This window comes from Schistocerca gregaria, chromosome 3 (assembly GCF_023897955.1).
Source record: "Schistocerca gregaria isolate iqSchGreg1 chromosome 3, iqSchGreg1.2, whole genome shotgun sequence".
Classification (NCBI taxonomy): domain Eukaryota; kingdom Metazoa; phylum Arthropoda; class Insecta; order Orthoptera; family Acrididae; genus Schistocerca; species Schistocerca gregaria.
Window position 1 is genome coordinate 193062643 of NC_064922.1, and position 15612 is coordinate 193078254.

General features: G+C 38.2%; 1 protein-coding gene across 6 annotated transcripts in view; it reads left to right on the forward strand.

Moving 5' to 3' along the window:
- LOC126356293 (uncharacterized) overlaps positions 1–15612 on the forward strand; it is a 312745-nt gene that overhangs the window by 203343 nt on the left and 93790 nt on the right. For all 6 annotated transcript variants that reach the window (XM_050007188.1, XM_050007190.1, XM_050007193.1 and 3 more), the window contains 2 exons: positions 1994–2150; positions 2330–2452. In XM_050007188.1, coding sequence (XP_049863145.1) covers positions 1994–2150; positions 2330–2452 — 280 coding nt within the window. The remainder of the gene's footprint in view (positions 1–1993; positions 2151–2329; positions 2453–15612) is intronic.

Below are 15612 nucleotides of genomic sequence, written 5' to 3' on the forward strand. Positions count from 1 at the left end.
TAATCAGAGAAAAAAAATGACATTTGTTACATTTAGCATGAATTCATATTATCAGGAAACAAATAGACCCATAAGATTTATTCTCACTTTGAAAAGAGCTGCCGGCCGGTGTGGCTGAGCGGTTCTAGGCGCTTCAGTCTGGAACCGTGCGACCACTGCGGCCGCAGGTTCGAGTCCTGCCTTGGGCATGGATGTGTGTGATGTCCTTAGGTTAGTTAGGTTTAAGTAGTTCTAAATTCTAGGGGACTGATGACCTCAGATGTTAAGTCCCATAGTGCTCAGAGCCATTTGAACCATTTTTGAAAAGAGCTGCATGTGCAAAACACACACACACACAAACAGGATGGGACTGGGGGGGGGGGGGGGGGGAGGGGGGAGCTATTCTGCTTGTTGATAAAAGGGTGTGATGTATTGAAGATGACTTCCAGTCATCATTAAGTGGCTACCTGCACTGACACATGGCAAATCTCTATCCCAGGGAAAGCCAGTTAGACTGCATGCTTAGTCCTGGTGAGTCAGATTGTGTGATGTCATACTAAAAGGTCATATGGAGGTAGTCAGGATGAATTTTGGAGCAGAATTAGCAGGAAATAATTTTAACACAGCTGAGGTGGATCAGTCATATTGTGTACCAATAGCGAATCTGAAGACTGTGCATGAAAAATATTTACCAGAGTAATGGATTCACGAAACTCTCAAGGGAAGTGTGCCAATTTAGGTGCTCTGTGGGGAAAATGTTCCCATTTACCAGGCAATGACAGGAAAGAAATGGTGATGTAATTAGAGCAGTAGGCAGAGTTATTTAATCCTCTTAGATTGTAACATGCAATTCCAGCTATACAACACATGATTTCTATTTGGAATGAATCACTAGAATGCAAGAGACTGTACTGAATTCTGCATTGCCCTCAGCCAGTAATGAAAAATGTTTGTATCAGCAACTTCATGATGGAATCAAAGCCGAAACTGTCATTAGGTGGATTATTTGGTTGTCATACCAAAGAAAAGAATGGATGAAAGTAATGCATATTGGTTCTGCCATGACTGTCAGGACTCGAACCAACAAACTGTAAAAATTTTTACTTTCACCTACATATAACAAAATGGACATTGCCATTATTTTATTATGACAGACCTAAAAAGTGGGTACCATCAATTAGAAGCAACAATGGAGAGTTGATCAAAGAGCATGTTTACTGTTCACCAGTAAACCAATAGTGCCAAATGCCGTCTAGTCTGCAGAGTGTGTGAGTGTTTCAGCACCTTCTGGAAGGGGTATGAAGCTTGAAACCAAGACATAGTGTGGTTACTTGTGTAACATAATATTGTTTTCCAGAACACCAAAGAAGACACAGGGTGATTAGGAAATTGCTTAAGTTTCTGCAAAACTTAGGCCTAAACCTAAATGTGGGAAATTGACATTTTCTGCTAAGTCCATAATTTAGGCCCTAATGTTGACCAAAATGGTGTGTGTACAGATTCCCTGCTCATGCAAGTCATACAGAAATTTCCACCATTACTACATTAAGGGAATTGCAGTTTTGTGAATGTACAGAAAAGGAGTTACAATCCTTATGACTGGCCAACTATTAACAAAAATTTATCCCCAACTTTGTAGGAATGAAAAGACTCCTCGTCCATCTACTAATAAAATTCTACTGGACAGTTGAGTTTGACCAGGTCTTTGAGCATTTGAAAATCCTCTTGGTCACTGATACTATTCTCACCTATTTGGATAACTAAAAGCCTGTTTCTTCCCATTGTGAGGTCAAATTAAACATCAACAAGAGTAATAAAAAACATTTTGATTTTTAAAGAGATAAATAAATATGAGAAATCAAATGGATACACTTCACTGAAAAAAAAACTTATTATACTTCCACCAGATCAAAGTCCATGATAATTGAAATATGAAATTCATTTTTGCTTTAATTTTCCCAGTTTCCTGTACATTTATTATACAGGAAGGACAATAATTTTTTTCTTTTTGTAGGATATTGTAGTTCCTCTATCTGTGCCTTCAGAAACCCAACTATGTGAAAGTGTACACAATATTGGCATAGCTGCTTCAGCGGTGAGTTCTGCATCAAACCGGCCAAAAGATTCCATTTTTTCAGAACACATGCCGAAGATTCCTGGAAAAGGGACAGGTATGCAAAATAAAGGAATTACATTGGTTTAGTGTTTTAGAAGATAGACAGACCAGACACACACACACACACACACACACACACACACACTCACACACACACACACACACACACAATATAGTAGTAGTAGTTGTTGTTGTAATAATAAACTGGCAAAACATTTTTTAATAAAATTCCAGAAGAAACTGCAGAACAGCGTTCAATAGTGCAACCTGGTCTGGATTTCAACCTTCAGACACAACCATCACGGAATGTGACGAAAGTTCAAATACGTGGTTCAGTCCTTCCACCCTGGTTTCCAGGTAACTAAATATTTGTTTAGGAGCTTCAATCATGTATACAAAGCTGTACTTCAAAAATGGCGGTGAAAATAGTCATATCTAAAATGGTATATGATACAGACACTGTTTTGGAACTGGATGTTACTTCACATAGCATCAGAGAGGAAATATTTGGAGAATGCAAAATGATAAGAGGCAGATGAGGAGGATAAAACAACCAAAGAAAAGACAACAAGGTGTGTTACATAGAGAGACAGGCAGGGCATATTAATAACTGTAAAGGTAGTGACAAGAACGAGCTGAGGGATGGCGGGGAAGCAAAAAGGAAGTAAATAATGATGGGAATGAATGGTGTGAGTTTACGCAGAGTGGTTATGGAAAACTGAGTGTAAAACTGGATGCAAAACTTTCACATGCAACATTCAGGTACTGTTACTGGGAGGAATAATTTGTATGGAAAAGTGAGACTCACCTTTATAGACCTTAATGGCTCCCTTGTGGGTGGAGAAGTCACATACTTTCACCATGAGTCTGCTTTGGTGAGGCAGATCCTACAACTTATGATGATATTATGGGTACTGTAAAAGTTTTACAGTAACAACAAAAACGGTCAATTTTTAACAATATAACGTAATTGGATAGACAAAAAAATGTAGTCACTAAGTGGCAGCAGGAGAGCACACACATAAAAAAATGTTTTACTTATGTAAGTTTTTGGAGCCAACAGTTCCTTCTCCCAGCAGAAGGGTTGAAGGGGAAGGAAGAGGGCAGAAGGAAAAGGACTGGAAAGATGCAGAAAAATGGGTAGATTTAGGAACAGTCACACAGAACTGTGGGTCAGAGGGGACTTACTGGATGGGATGAGAAGGAAAGACTGATTGTTGGGGACTGTACTGGATGAGATTTGAAAACCCGAGAGCTTAAAGGTGAAAGATAGGGTAAAATGCAAGACAGAAATTACTGCAAAAGCATTATGCACAAGTCAATAAAAGTGAAAAGCAAAGTGCATTGTGTATAACAGAGGCGGAAGGGGGATGGTGAAAAATAGGTCAGAAAATGAAAGAAGTAGAAAACTAAAACTGAGTGAAGGAAGGAGTAGTTACTGTGAATAAATCCAGAGACAAAAGAGATTAACATAAATTAAGCCCAGCAAGAACCAAAGACATGCTGTAGCGCTAGTTCTAATCTGCAGAGTTGTGGAAAACTGATGTCTGGAGGAAGAGTCCAAATTGCACATGTGGTGAAACTGGTACGGAGTCATGACTGTCATATTGAAAAGCATGCCCTGCAACAGCATATTGTGTGTTACCAGTATACATCCTGTGCTCATTCATCCTAACTGATAACTTAATGGTAGTCATGCTGATGTAAAAGGCCAAACAGTATTTACATAACAGCTTGTATATTATGTGTGCGATTTCACAGGTGGCTCTCCCTTTGATAGTATATGTTTTACCAGTTACAGGACTGGTATAGGTGGTGCTAGGAAGGTGCATAGGGTAAGTCTTGCAGTGGGATGGTCACAGGGGTAGGAGCCATAGGGTATGCAGATGAATGCAGAAGGAGCATAAGGTCTGACAAGGATATTTTGCAGATTGGGAGGGCGATGCAAAGCTATTCTAGGTATGGTGGGCAAAATCTCAGATAGAATGGATCTAATTTCAGGGCATGATTTTAGGAAGTCATGGTTTTATCTAAGTAGCTGTTTAATACATTGAAGACCAGGATAATACTGAGTGACAATTGGTGTGCTCCAAAGTTGTCTTTTGGAGAGATCAGCAGTCCCAGGATTGGATGTGGTGGCCCGGGAAATCAGATTTTGAACTAGATTTTAGGGGTAATTACATCCAGGTGAGAATGGTAGTGGATTGTTGTAAAGAGTCTGCATCCAAACAAAATACTGGCCTTTGGTGATGTCGAAATTGCTCTGTACCAACATCCTTCATGTAAATTGCCTGTCTACTGCTGAACATTCCAAACCTATGACATCCTTCCTGTCCACCTTAATCAAATCTGAGCTCACCAATAACTATGTACTTCACCTTTGGGAGGCAGACATACAAACAGACCAGGGGTAAGGACTTGGGAACCGGGATGGCTTCTTCCTGTGCCAGTTGCCATGTGAACTCATGGTGAAGCTGACCTGTTAAAATTCTGGAACCTCTAAAAACCTCCTTCAAATTAAATGCCACATGTTCTATTCTGAATTCTATGTCACTGTGCTTGATACTGATCTCTTTCTCACCAAAGACACTTCTGTCCAAATCAAACCTACTAACAAACAACAATACTTACATTTTGACTGTTGCCATTTTTTCCATGTCAAACATTCCCTCCCATACAGCCTAGGCATTTGAGGCAAGCAACTACTTCAGAGCACACCACTCATCACTCAGTATTACCCTGGTCCTGAATTTATTAATCAGCTACTTCAGCTAGACCATGTCTTCTTAAAATCATGCCATGAAATCAGATCCATTCTGTCTGAGATTTTGCCTACCACACCTAGAACTGCTTTTCATCACCTTCCCAGTCTCTGTAATATCCTTGTCAGACACTATGCTTCTTCTGCACCCATCTCCCTACCCTGTGGCTCCTACCCAAGTGACTGTCCCTGCTGCAAGACTTGCCCTATGCACCCTCCTACCATCAACTATACCATCCCTTTAACTGGAAAACATATACTACGATGGTGGTTTGAAAAGTTCTCAGAATCAAATAGAAAAAAGTACTTGAATCACTGAAACTTTTTTATTTTTCAATGTAGTCTCCTTGAAGATTAATGCACTTGGTCCAACAATGTTCCAGTGCCTTGACCCCATCTTGAAAATGAGTTTCCTCCAGGCCTGCAAAATAGTTGTCAGCTCCAGCTATCAATTCTTCATTTGAAGTGAATCTTCGTCCACCAAGAAAAATTTTCAGTTTTGGGGAGACTTGGAAGTCTGACGGAGCCATATGAGGTGAATAAGTTGGGTGTGGCAACAATTCATACCTTAGTTGATGTAATTTTCCCATGGCAACACACGTGTGTGTGGGCTAGCATTGTCTTGATGGAAGATAACTTTCTTCCTAGCTCAACCTGGTCTTTTTTCATGTATATTTTGTTTCAGTTTGTCCAGAGGTTAGCATAGTATTCTCCAGTAATTGTTTGCCTAGTGGGGATATAATCTACAAACAGAATCCCCTTCACATCCCAGAAAACTGATGCCATGACCTTTCCTACTTAAGGAATTGTCTTTGCTTTCTTTGGTGACAGAGAATCAGCATGTTTCCACTGCTTTGACTGTTGTTTTGTTTCTGGAGTATAGTAGTGCACCCAAATTTTATCTGTGGTCACAAACCAGCACCAAAAATCTTGTTTGTTTCTCCTAAAACGGGCCAAACAATGTTCTGATATGACCATTCTCATGTGTTTTTGATCCAGCATCAAGAGTCATGGCACCCATCTTGCAGATATTTTTTTCATTTCTAATTCTTCAGTTAAAATTTGATATACCCTTCCAGATGACATCTGGCAAGCATGAGCAGTTTCATGCACTTTCAACTGGCAATCCTGCATGACCATTTTAGGCACTTGTGCACTTGAGCAATGATTTCTGGAATAGTGACACATCTTGGCCAACCACTGCATGGACCATCATCTAAGCTCTTGCTACCAAATTTAAATTCACTTGTCCACTTGGTAACAGCTGAATATGAAGGAGCAGAGTGCCCCAGTGTATTCCAGAAATTGGCATGAATGTCCTTTGCTTTCATACCTTTCTTTACGAAGTACTTAACCACTGCTTGAATCTTGATATTTTCCATATTCACAAATCACTACACAGAAACAATAACAGAGTCATGTCATCGCCACAGCTCTCTTCCAAGAGCACTGACGTGGCATGTGTGTACAGCCAACAATCCAATGAATATCATGTGAACAACTTGTTGCACTAGCACTGACCTCTCGTGGTGATTCTGAGAACTGTCCTAACCAACCTCGTATCAAAGGGAGAGCCACCTGTGAAATGGCACACATCATATACAAGCTGTTATGTAAATACTGATCGGCCTTTCACATTGGCTTGACTACCATTAAGTTATGAGTTGGGATGAAAGAGCACAGGCAGAGGATGCACAGTGGCGACACACAATATGCTGTTGCAAAGCATGCTTCTCAATATGACAGTCATGTCCTCTGTACCTGTATCACCTCACATGCCATTCGGACTCTTCCTCCAGACAACAGTTTTCCGCAACTCTGCAGGTGAGAACTGGCTCCACAACATGTTCTTGGTTCTCGCCACCCACCTGGGCCTAATTTACGTTAGTAACTTTTGCCTCTGCATTTCTTCACAGTAACTACTCCTTCCTTCATTCAGTTTTAGTTTCCTACATCTTTCATTTTTTGACCTGTCTATTTTTTGCTGTCCCCCTCCTGCCCCTGTTATGCAAAGTGCACTTTGCTTTTCACTTTTATTAACTTGTGCACACTACTTTTGATTTAATCTTTGTCTTGCATTTTACCCTGTCTTTCACCTTTAAGCTCTCAAGTTTTCAAGTATTGTGCAGTGCAGTCCCCAACAATCAGCCTTTCCTTCTCATCCTGTCAGGTAAGTCTCCCCTGACCCACGGTTCTGTGTTATTTTTCTGAAATCTACACCTTTTCTTATACCTCTCCAGCCCTTATACTTCTCCCCTCTTCCTTCCTCTTTAACCCTTCTGCTGGAAGAAGAAGCCATTGTCTCCAAAAGCTTGCACAAGTAAAACCTTCTTTTATGTTTGTGCTCCCCTACCACCATTTGATGATTAGATTTTTTATCTATACAATTATATTATAGTTTTACAGTAGGATAGGTATCACAAGACAAGAAAGAATGGGAGAAAAATTCCGAGTACATTGTCACTATCATTATTTCCTAAGATATCATATTTCACAAAAAAATATTCAGACCCAGAAAAAAGCAACCGGACTTCTGAGATGTTTGAGGAATGTCCGGTACAAAATTTGCAGACAAGCACTGTGGATTTTTTTAAGTCTGGTATCACTGCACATTCACTATCTTCATGGAATTTGTGGTTCATAATAAGGACTTAATCTATGGGAATATCTGCATACACCCATTGAAAATTAGTCTTAAGTAACATTCTTTCATTATTGTACAGAGAACTATGCACTGTCGTGCAGGTTTTTTATTTTCAGGAAGCTTGCAGGGGAACTAAATCATTTGAGTGGTAAACGCAAAATTTTCAAATCTAGGTGCAAAAGCTTCTTCATGGCACCAACCGTTTATCCTGCACAGAAGTTCCTCGCAGTAGCTGAGAGCCTTACATTGGACCATGTTACAAAGGATACTAAAAAAACAAGCATTGTTTGCTTATATTTAAAGACTGAGAGTTCAGAAAGTAATTACGTGAATGCAGAGTCATCTATTGATTGTTTACATAGTCACAGAAAATCCATTTTTTCACTCAACAGTCTCTAAACTGTGAGTGAAAACAAACATCAGTGGCTTAAAAAAATTGTAACTCCTGCCATTTGCACTGTCAAATTCAACTGAAGTTGTGCTTAGTTTATCAGCCCACAGTAATGAGTTAGTAATGTTAGTTAGAAAGGTTAGACAATGGAGTAAAGACTTAAAAATTGGTCATAGAAATGTGCATCATGAGGACTGAAGGGACTGATGAAATTGTGCAGCAAAGAGAAAGAAACTACAATCTAATATTGTTGCGGTGGTAATGGGGAGGAGGGGGGGGGGGGAGAAAAGGAAAGGAAAAGAACTAATGATATCTTTTGTAATGAGAAAATGTGTGCCGGATCGGGATCCGAACCCAGAATCTCCTACTTACTGAGCAGTTGCATCATACGGACACAGTGTTTATCATTAATGCACATACTCTCAGCATGCTACTTGGTTGACCCCCATCCCCACGTAGCACCACCTATCCTCAGTCCTTCATGCTCACTAATTTTAGATTCCTGCTGGAGGTCGAACATAAATGTGTATGAGCACTGTAGGTTGTGGATTCATAGCCCGCCGAGGCAAATCAATTGTATGAATATGAATGCATGGTGTCTGTTCTTTTGGACATGTCCCTGTGTTGTAATCCACACAAAGAGCATAGAAATGTCAAGTGGACCATTATTGAGAAGATCGAAAGGATTTATTTTCCAACATTGCTTAGGACAATGAGACATGGATATCCCGCATCAATGCAGACAACAGTCTATGCAGTGACACCATTCAGCTTTGCCATCAATGAAAAAAATTCAAGCAGTATCCTTACTTGGGTCAAAAAATAGTGGGTCCATTGTTCTCAGACAATAAGGTAATTCTTTTAATTTATTTCAAAAATGGATTAACAATTGTAACTGATATGTACTGCAAAATAGACATTACACTGACCAGGTGAGGTCCCCCATGGTGTGATTGAGTTTTTGTAACTGTCTGTACTGCCATGTAAATTAATATCCCAGCTATCACACCCTGCAGCCATGCAACTTGGTTAGCCCTCATTTGCAAATTACTGATGAAAAATAATTTTGGAATTTTGTGAGATGCTCCATTCCATTAATATAGTGGCGTCATATAGACTGGTTGTGTGGTGTGTGGGTAGGGTATGGAGAAGGTTGAATGTTTGAATCTCATCAGGTACTTCATTTTTTTATTTTTAAATTTTTATTGAAATTATTTTGATCATTATTTGTATACAGTTAATTGGTTTAAAGGTAATATTATATTTCTATTCTTTTGTCATATCATTTTAATGATCATATCAGCATCTGCATTTGCTCTCTTTTTTCTTCCTATCATTCTTTTTCCACTTGAAAATTTTGTTCAAATGATTTTAATTGGTTTTTATGTATTAATTTTGATTAAATTCATTTCATTTTGTCATCCTATTTTTTGTCCATGTTATTGTAGTCATTACTTCTCTTCCTCATTTGTTTTTGTCTTTCATTTTGCTTACTATCACTTCTTTCACTTAAATCTTCACCTGTGTTATTTTGTCCATAGTGCAGTAGGAATTTAGGCTATGTTATAAATGTTTGTACGACAATTACCATAAAAAAGTACATCTTGTAATGGAAACCACATTTTTAACACTTCTGCACAGTTAATATAAATAGATTATTTCATATTTTGTTTTTAACTGATAGATCAGCATTTTCAAATATTTTAATATTATAATAGATCAATATAATTAAATCCACATTCACAAAAATGACAAGCAGGAAAAGAATTATATAAAGAAAAAATGAGAACAACTAAAACATTCGTATGATGATTAAAATGTGACAAAGCAATAGAAATAAAAAATTAAATTCAAACCAATTAATTGAATAAAAATAATGATCAAAGTCGTTTTGATAAAGATTTAAACATAAAAAGAATTACAGCATCTGATGATTTTTGAACCCACAACCTTCAGCATGTGAAGGTCTTATCACACCCATCATACCACACAGTAAGTGTACAGAAATCTTCTCTTTTAATATTATTGAGTGTCACATAAAAATCTGTATTTTTTCTTTATTATTTGCAAACAAGGGCCCACCATGGTGGATGGCTGAAGGGTGCGATACCAGGGATCTTATCCTACATCACCATGTAGATGGCCTTTTCTTATCTCTTGGCGTCCTGTAAAGACTTACTTGGTCAACTGATCATCCAGTGAGCTGGCTACACGTTCCACATACCTCCATTTCATTTTCATTTCAGTCATAATTACATCATTCCATCCAATCGAAAAACATTGTGGAACAGTTGACAGGCTATTATTTGTGGGGACTTCAATGTAGATTCTCTGAAAGAAGGTAATAGGAAAAATGACCTTGAAGTATTTCTTGGTTCTTTCAATTTGACACCCGTTATTGATTTTCCTACTCGAGTGGTAAAGGATAGCAGCTCACTGATAGATAACTTCTTTATAGACCAAGATAAGTTTAACCAGATAAATGCTCCGCCTGTTGAGAATGGTCTTTCTGATCATTGTGCACAGCTAGTTACAATATATGACATAGGTTCATTCAGCAGTACTAAACAGTCCTCCAAAGTAGTACATTCAGTCAACGATTTGACAATTGCAAATTTCAGGGAAAGCCTACAGCAGTTAGACTAGGATGAGGTGTACTGTGAATTCATGACACTTTTGTAAATGCATTTGAAAACTGCTTCCCCAAGAAAATAGTTAAATATACTCGTAAGAAACCATGTAACAAACCAAGGCTTACTAAGGGTATAAAAATATCTTGTAACCGGAAAAGGGAAATGTATCTGACAGCAAGAAAGAGTAGTGACCCAGAAACTATCAAACATTATAAAAACTACTGTGCTATATTAATAAAAGTTATTAAAAAATCTAGAAGTATGTGTATCATGTCTAAAATCAGCAACTCTGATAATAAAATTAAGACAATTTGGAATATTATTAAAAGAGAAACAGGTTAACCAAGAGCACAGGAAGACAGTATTACCATCAAATTGAATGAAAACTTTACGAACAAAAAGTCAGAAGTTGAAAATATTTTTAATAATCATTTTCTAAATGTTGTGGATATAGTAGGATCCAGGTGTTCATTAGAAGATACTAGGCTGTTAATGTAAGAGGCTATACCTATGCAATTTGATACAATTGAAATCTCATCCACTTCTCCCTCTGAAATTAGGAAAATAATAAACTTGCTTAAAAGCAAAAACTCACTTGGAATTGATGGCATTTCCAGCAAAATACTAAAAGCTTGTTCTCAACAGATAAGTAAGATTCTCAGCCACCTGTGTAATAGCTCTCTGGAACAGGGCATTTTCCCTGATAGGCTGAAATATGCTATTGTTATACCTTTGCATAAAAAAGGGGATAAATCTGATGTCAACAATTACTGTCCAATCTCCCTTCTAACAGCTTTATCCATAATTTTTGAGAAAGTAATGTATTCAAGAGTAGCTTCACATATCTGTAAAAATGAAGTACTAACAAAATGTCAGTTTGGTTTCCAGAAAGGTTTTTCAACAGAAAATGCCATATATGCTTTCACCAATCAAATTTTGAATGATCTGAATAACCAAACACCACCCATTGGGATTTTTTGTGATCTCTCAGAGGCTTTTGATTGTGTAAATCATGAAATTCTGCTAGACCAGCTCAAGTATTGTGGCATGAGTGGGACAGTGCACAAATGGTTTAATTCGTACCTAACTGGAAGAGTGCAGAAAGTTGAAACAAGCAATTCTCATAATATGCAAAGATCAGTACATTCCTCAAATTGGGGAACTATCAAGAATGGGGTTCCATAAGGGCCGGTCTTGGGCCCTTTGTTGTTCTTAATATATATTAATGACTTGCCATTCTGTATTCATGAAGAGGCAAAGTTAGTTCTCTTTGCTGATGATACAAGTATCGTAATCACATCTGACAAACAAGAATTAACTGATGAAATTGTCAATAATGTCTTTCAGAAAATTACTAAGTGGTTCCTTGTAAACGGACTCTCACTGAATTTTGATAAGACACAGTACATACAGTTCCGTACAGTCAATGTTATGACACCATTATTAAATATAGACCTTAATCAGAAGCATATAGCTAAGGTAGAATATTCAAAATTTTTAGGTGTGTGCATTAATGAGAGATTAAATTGGAAGAAACACATTGATGATCTGCTGAAACGTCTGAGTTCAGCTACTTATGCAATAAGGGTCATTGCAAATTTTGGTGATAAACATCTTAGTAAATTAGCTTACTACACCTATTTCCACTCATTGCTTGCATATGGCATCATATTTTGTGGCAATTCATCACTGAGGAATAAAGTATTTATTGCACAAAAGCGTGTAATCAGAATAATAGCTGTAGTCCACCCAAGATCATCCTGCAGACATTTATTTAAGGATCTAGGGATATTCACAGTAGCTTCTCAGTATATATACTCTCTTATGAAATTTGTTATTAACAACCAAACCCAATTTAAAAGTAATGGCAGTGTGCATAACTACAATACTAGGAGAAAGGATGATCTTCACTATTCAAGATTAAATCTAACTTTGGCAGAGAAAGGGGTGAATTATACTGCCACTAAAGTCTTGGGTCAATTACCAAATAGTATCAAAAGTCTGACAGATTACCAACAAGTATTTAAGAAGAAATTAAAAGAATTTCTGAATGACAACTCCTTCTACTCCATAGAGGAATTTTTAGATATAAATTAATAAAAAAAAGTTGTTATATTAACTTAATTATGTTGTTAAATTAACTTAATTATGTCATGTATTGGAAAATTTGACTTGTTCCACATCATTACGAAATATCGTATTCATGATCCATGGAACTAGTATTAATCTAATCTAATCTAATCTAATCTAATCAAGAGTTAGTAGAAATTTGTTTGTCTTTAAACAGATGAATGTGTGAAATGTACATATCCTCTGTCACACCACAGCAAAGGATCTTGCTGAGATTCTGAGAAATTTCAGATCCTACATAAAATCACTAAATAGGTCAAAACCTTCTATTCACTCTCTCATTGACCAGTCAGTTGTGACAATAGAAGACAGCAAAATAAAATCTGAAGTTTTAAACTTTGTGTTTAAAAAATCATTTACATAAAATGATGATACAGACGTATCATAATTTGATTGTTGCACAGACTCCCATACGAATGACATAGAAACAGGCATCCGCAGCATTGAGAAACAACTGAAGGAGTTGAAAATAAATAAGTCGCCAGCTACTGATTGAATACCAATTCAGTTTTACAGAGAGAACTCTATGGCATTGGCCCCTTGCTGAGCTTACCTTTATCACAGATCTCTTACTCAGTGCATGTGACTCTTACATATAAGAAGGGTAAAAGAATGGACCCACAAAATAACAGATCCATATGCTTAACATCAGTATGCTGCAGAATTCTTGAACATATTATAAATTTGAGTATAATAAATATCTTTGAGATAGAAAATCTGATGTCCACAAATCAGCATGGATTTAGAAAACATTGCTCATGTCAAATTCAGCTTTCACAATATGTTGCAAACTTTGGATGAAGGACAGGAGGCAGATTCCATATCCTAGATTCCTGGAAAGTGTTTGACACAGTGCCCCATTGCAGACTGTTAATAAAGGTCTGAGAGTGCACAATAGGCTTCCAAAAATGTGAGTGAGTCAAAGACTAATTAAATCATAAAACACAGTATATTGTCCTCGATGATGAGTGTTCATCAGAGACAAAAGTATTGTCAGAAGTGTTCCAGGGATGTGTGACAGCACTGCTCTTGTTCTCTATATACATAAATGATCTGATGGGTAGGGTTAGCAGCAGTTTGCAGCTTAATTTATGGGAAACTATCATTACCAAGTGGGCTATGGAAGGATACAGGATGAGTCTATTTGGTGTAATGAATGGCTGCTTGCTGTAACGGCAGAAAAATGTAAGTAAATGCAGATGTATTGGAAAACCTATCTTGTGATGTCTGAATACAGTATTAATGATGTGCTGCTTGACACAGTGGCACTGATTAAACATCTAGGCATAATGTTACAGAGCGATATGAAATGGAACTAATGTGTAAGGTCGGTAGTAGGGAAGCCAAATAGTTAGCTTTGCTGTATTGGGAGAGTTTTAGGAAAGTTTAGCTTGCCTATGAAGGAGGCCACACAGACACCACTTGTATACCCCATTCTTGAGCACTGCTTGAGTGTTTGGTAAGCCCATCAGTTCAGAATAAAGGAAAATATTGAAGCAATTCAGGGGCATGCTGCTAGATTTGCTACCAGTAGGTTCGATCAACATGTGAGTGTTATGGATATGCTTTATGACTCAAATGGAAATCCCTGGAGGAAAGAAGACATTCTTTTTAAAGAACTCTATTGAGAAAATTTAGAGATCAGGCATTTGCAGCTGATTGCAGAATACTTCAACTGCCACCAGTGTACGTTTCACATGAGGACTGCGAAGAGAAGACAGAAAAGTTGTGGCTTGTATGGAGACACAGAAACAGTCATTTCACCTTTTCTCCATTTGTGAGTGGAGTAGGAAAGGAAATGACTATAGTAGTGGTACACAGTATCCTCCACCATACACCATATAGTGGCTTCCAGAATATGTATGTTGATATAGATATTGATGAATCTGTTATATGATCCACTTGTTTGTTTTTATGGCTCTACTAGTAATTTTCAAAGTGCAATTCATGCATCAGTCCTTAGTTTTAGAATGTTTTTTTTCCCATGAAGAGTCCGTATTCTACTGCCACAAGACAAACCTGTCAATAAATACTAATTGTAAGCTTTTATTTTCAGGCACATCAGAAGCTTAGTTTTTAAAGATGTATTTAATGGACCATAAACACTACTTGCAATTTTCCTGTTCACTTTATTTATGTTGCTCTTTGTCCACCTGTTCCTTTCAAATGCCCTAAATGTAAAACAGCATCATCTGGATCTATAACTTTATTGTTAATTTGTTACTGTTCATCTTCCATCTTAAGTTACTGTAATCGTAAATTCAGGCAGATTGTATTGCAGTCGTTATGCATTTGTACAGGTTAGTTCATAGATTCTTTGCGTGTTTCCCTTGTGTTATCTAGGCACGGACTCGTGTTTCAGTAACTGTTGTTCAACATCAATTAGAATGGACAGGGACTGTGATTGCTGTGTTCAGATGAGGGCAGAGTTGGCATCCCTTCGCTCACAGCTGCAGGTAGTGCTGACTTCGGTTGCGCAGCTTGAGGCTGTTGCCAATGGGCACCACTGTGGGGAGCCGGACTTGGGTATCACGGGGATGTCAACCTCGTCCCGTCTGTCCCCAGATCGGTCTGCCGCTGTGGTTGCCCCGGTTGCTACCCTCAGTGGAGCTGAGCCCTCGCCTGTGGTTGATTGGGAGGTCATTCCAAAGCATGGCAGGCAGTGAAAGACGTCCCCAGAGGCTGATCAGAAAGCCTCCCCAGTGCGTCTGACAAACAGGTTTCAGGTACTGTCTCTGGCTGAGCCAGATTCAGCTGCCTGCCCTGTTTCAGAGGATGATTCTCAGCCTTCAAGGTCTGGGCAATCACAGAGGATGGGCTTATTGGTAGTTGGGAGCTCCAATGTTAGGCGCGTAAAGGAGGGGAAGAAACCCAGTGTGCACTCCATGTGCATTCCGGGTGGAGTCATTCCTGACGTGGAAAGGGTCCTTCCGGATGCCATGAAGAGCACAGGGTGCA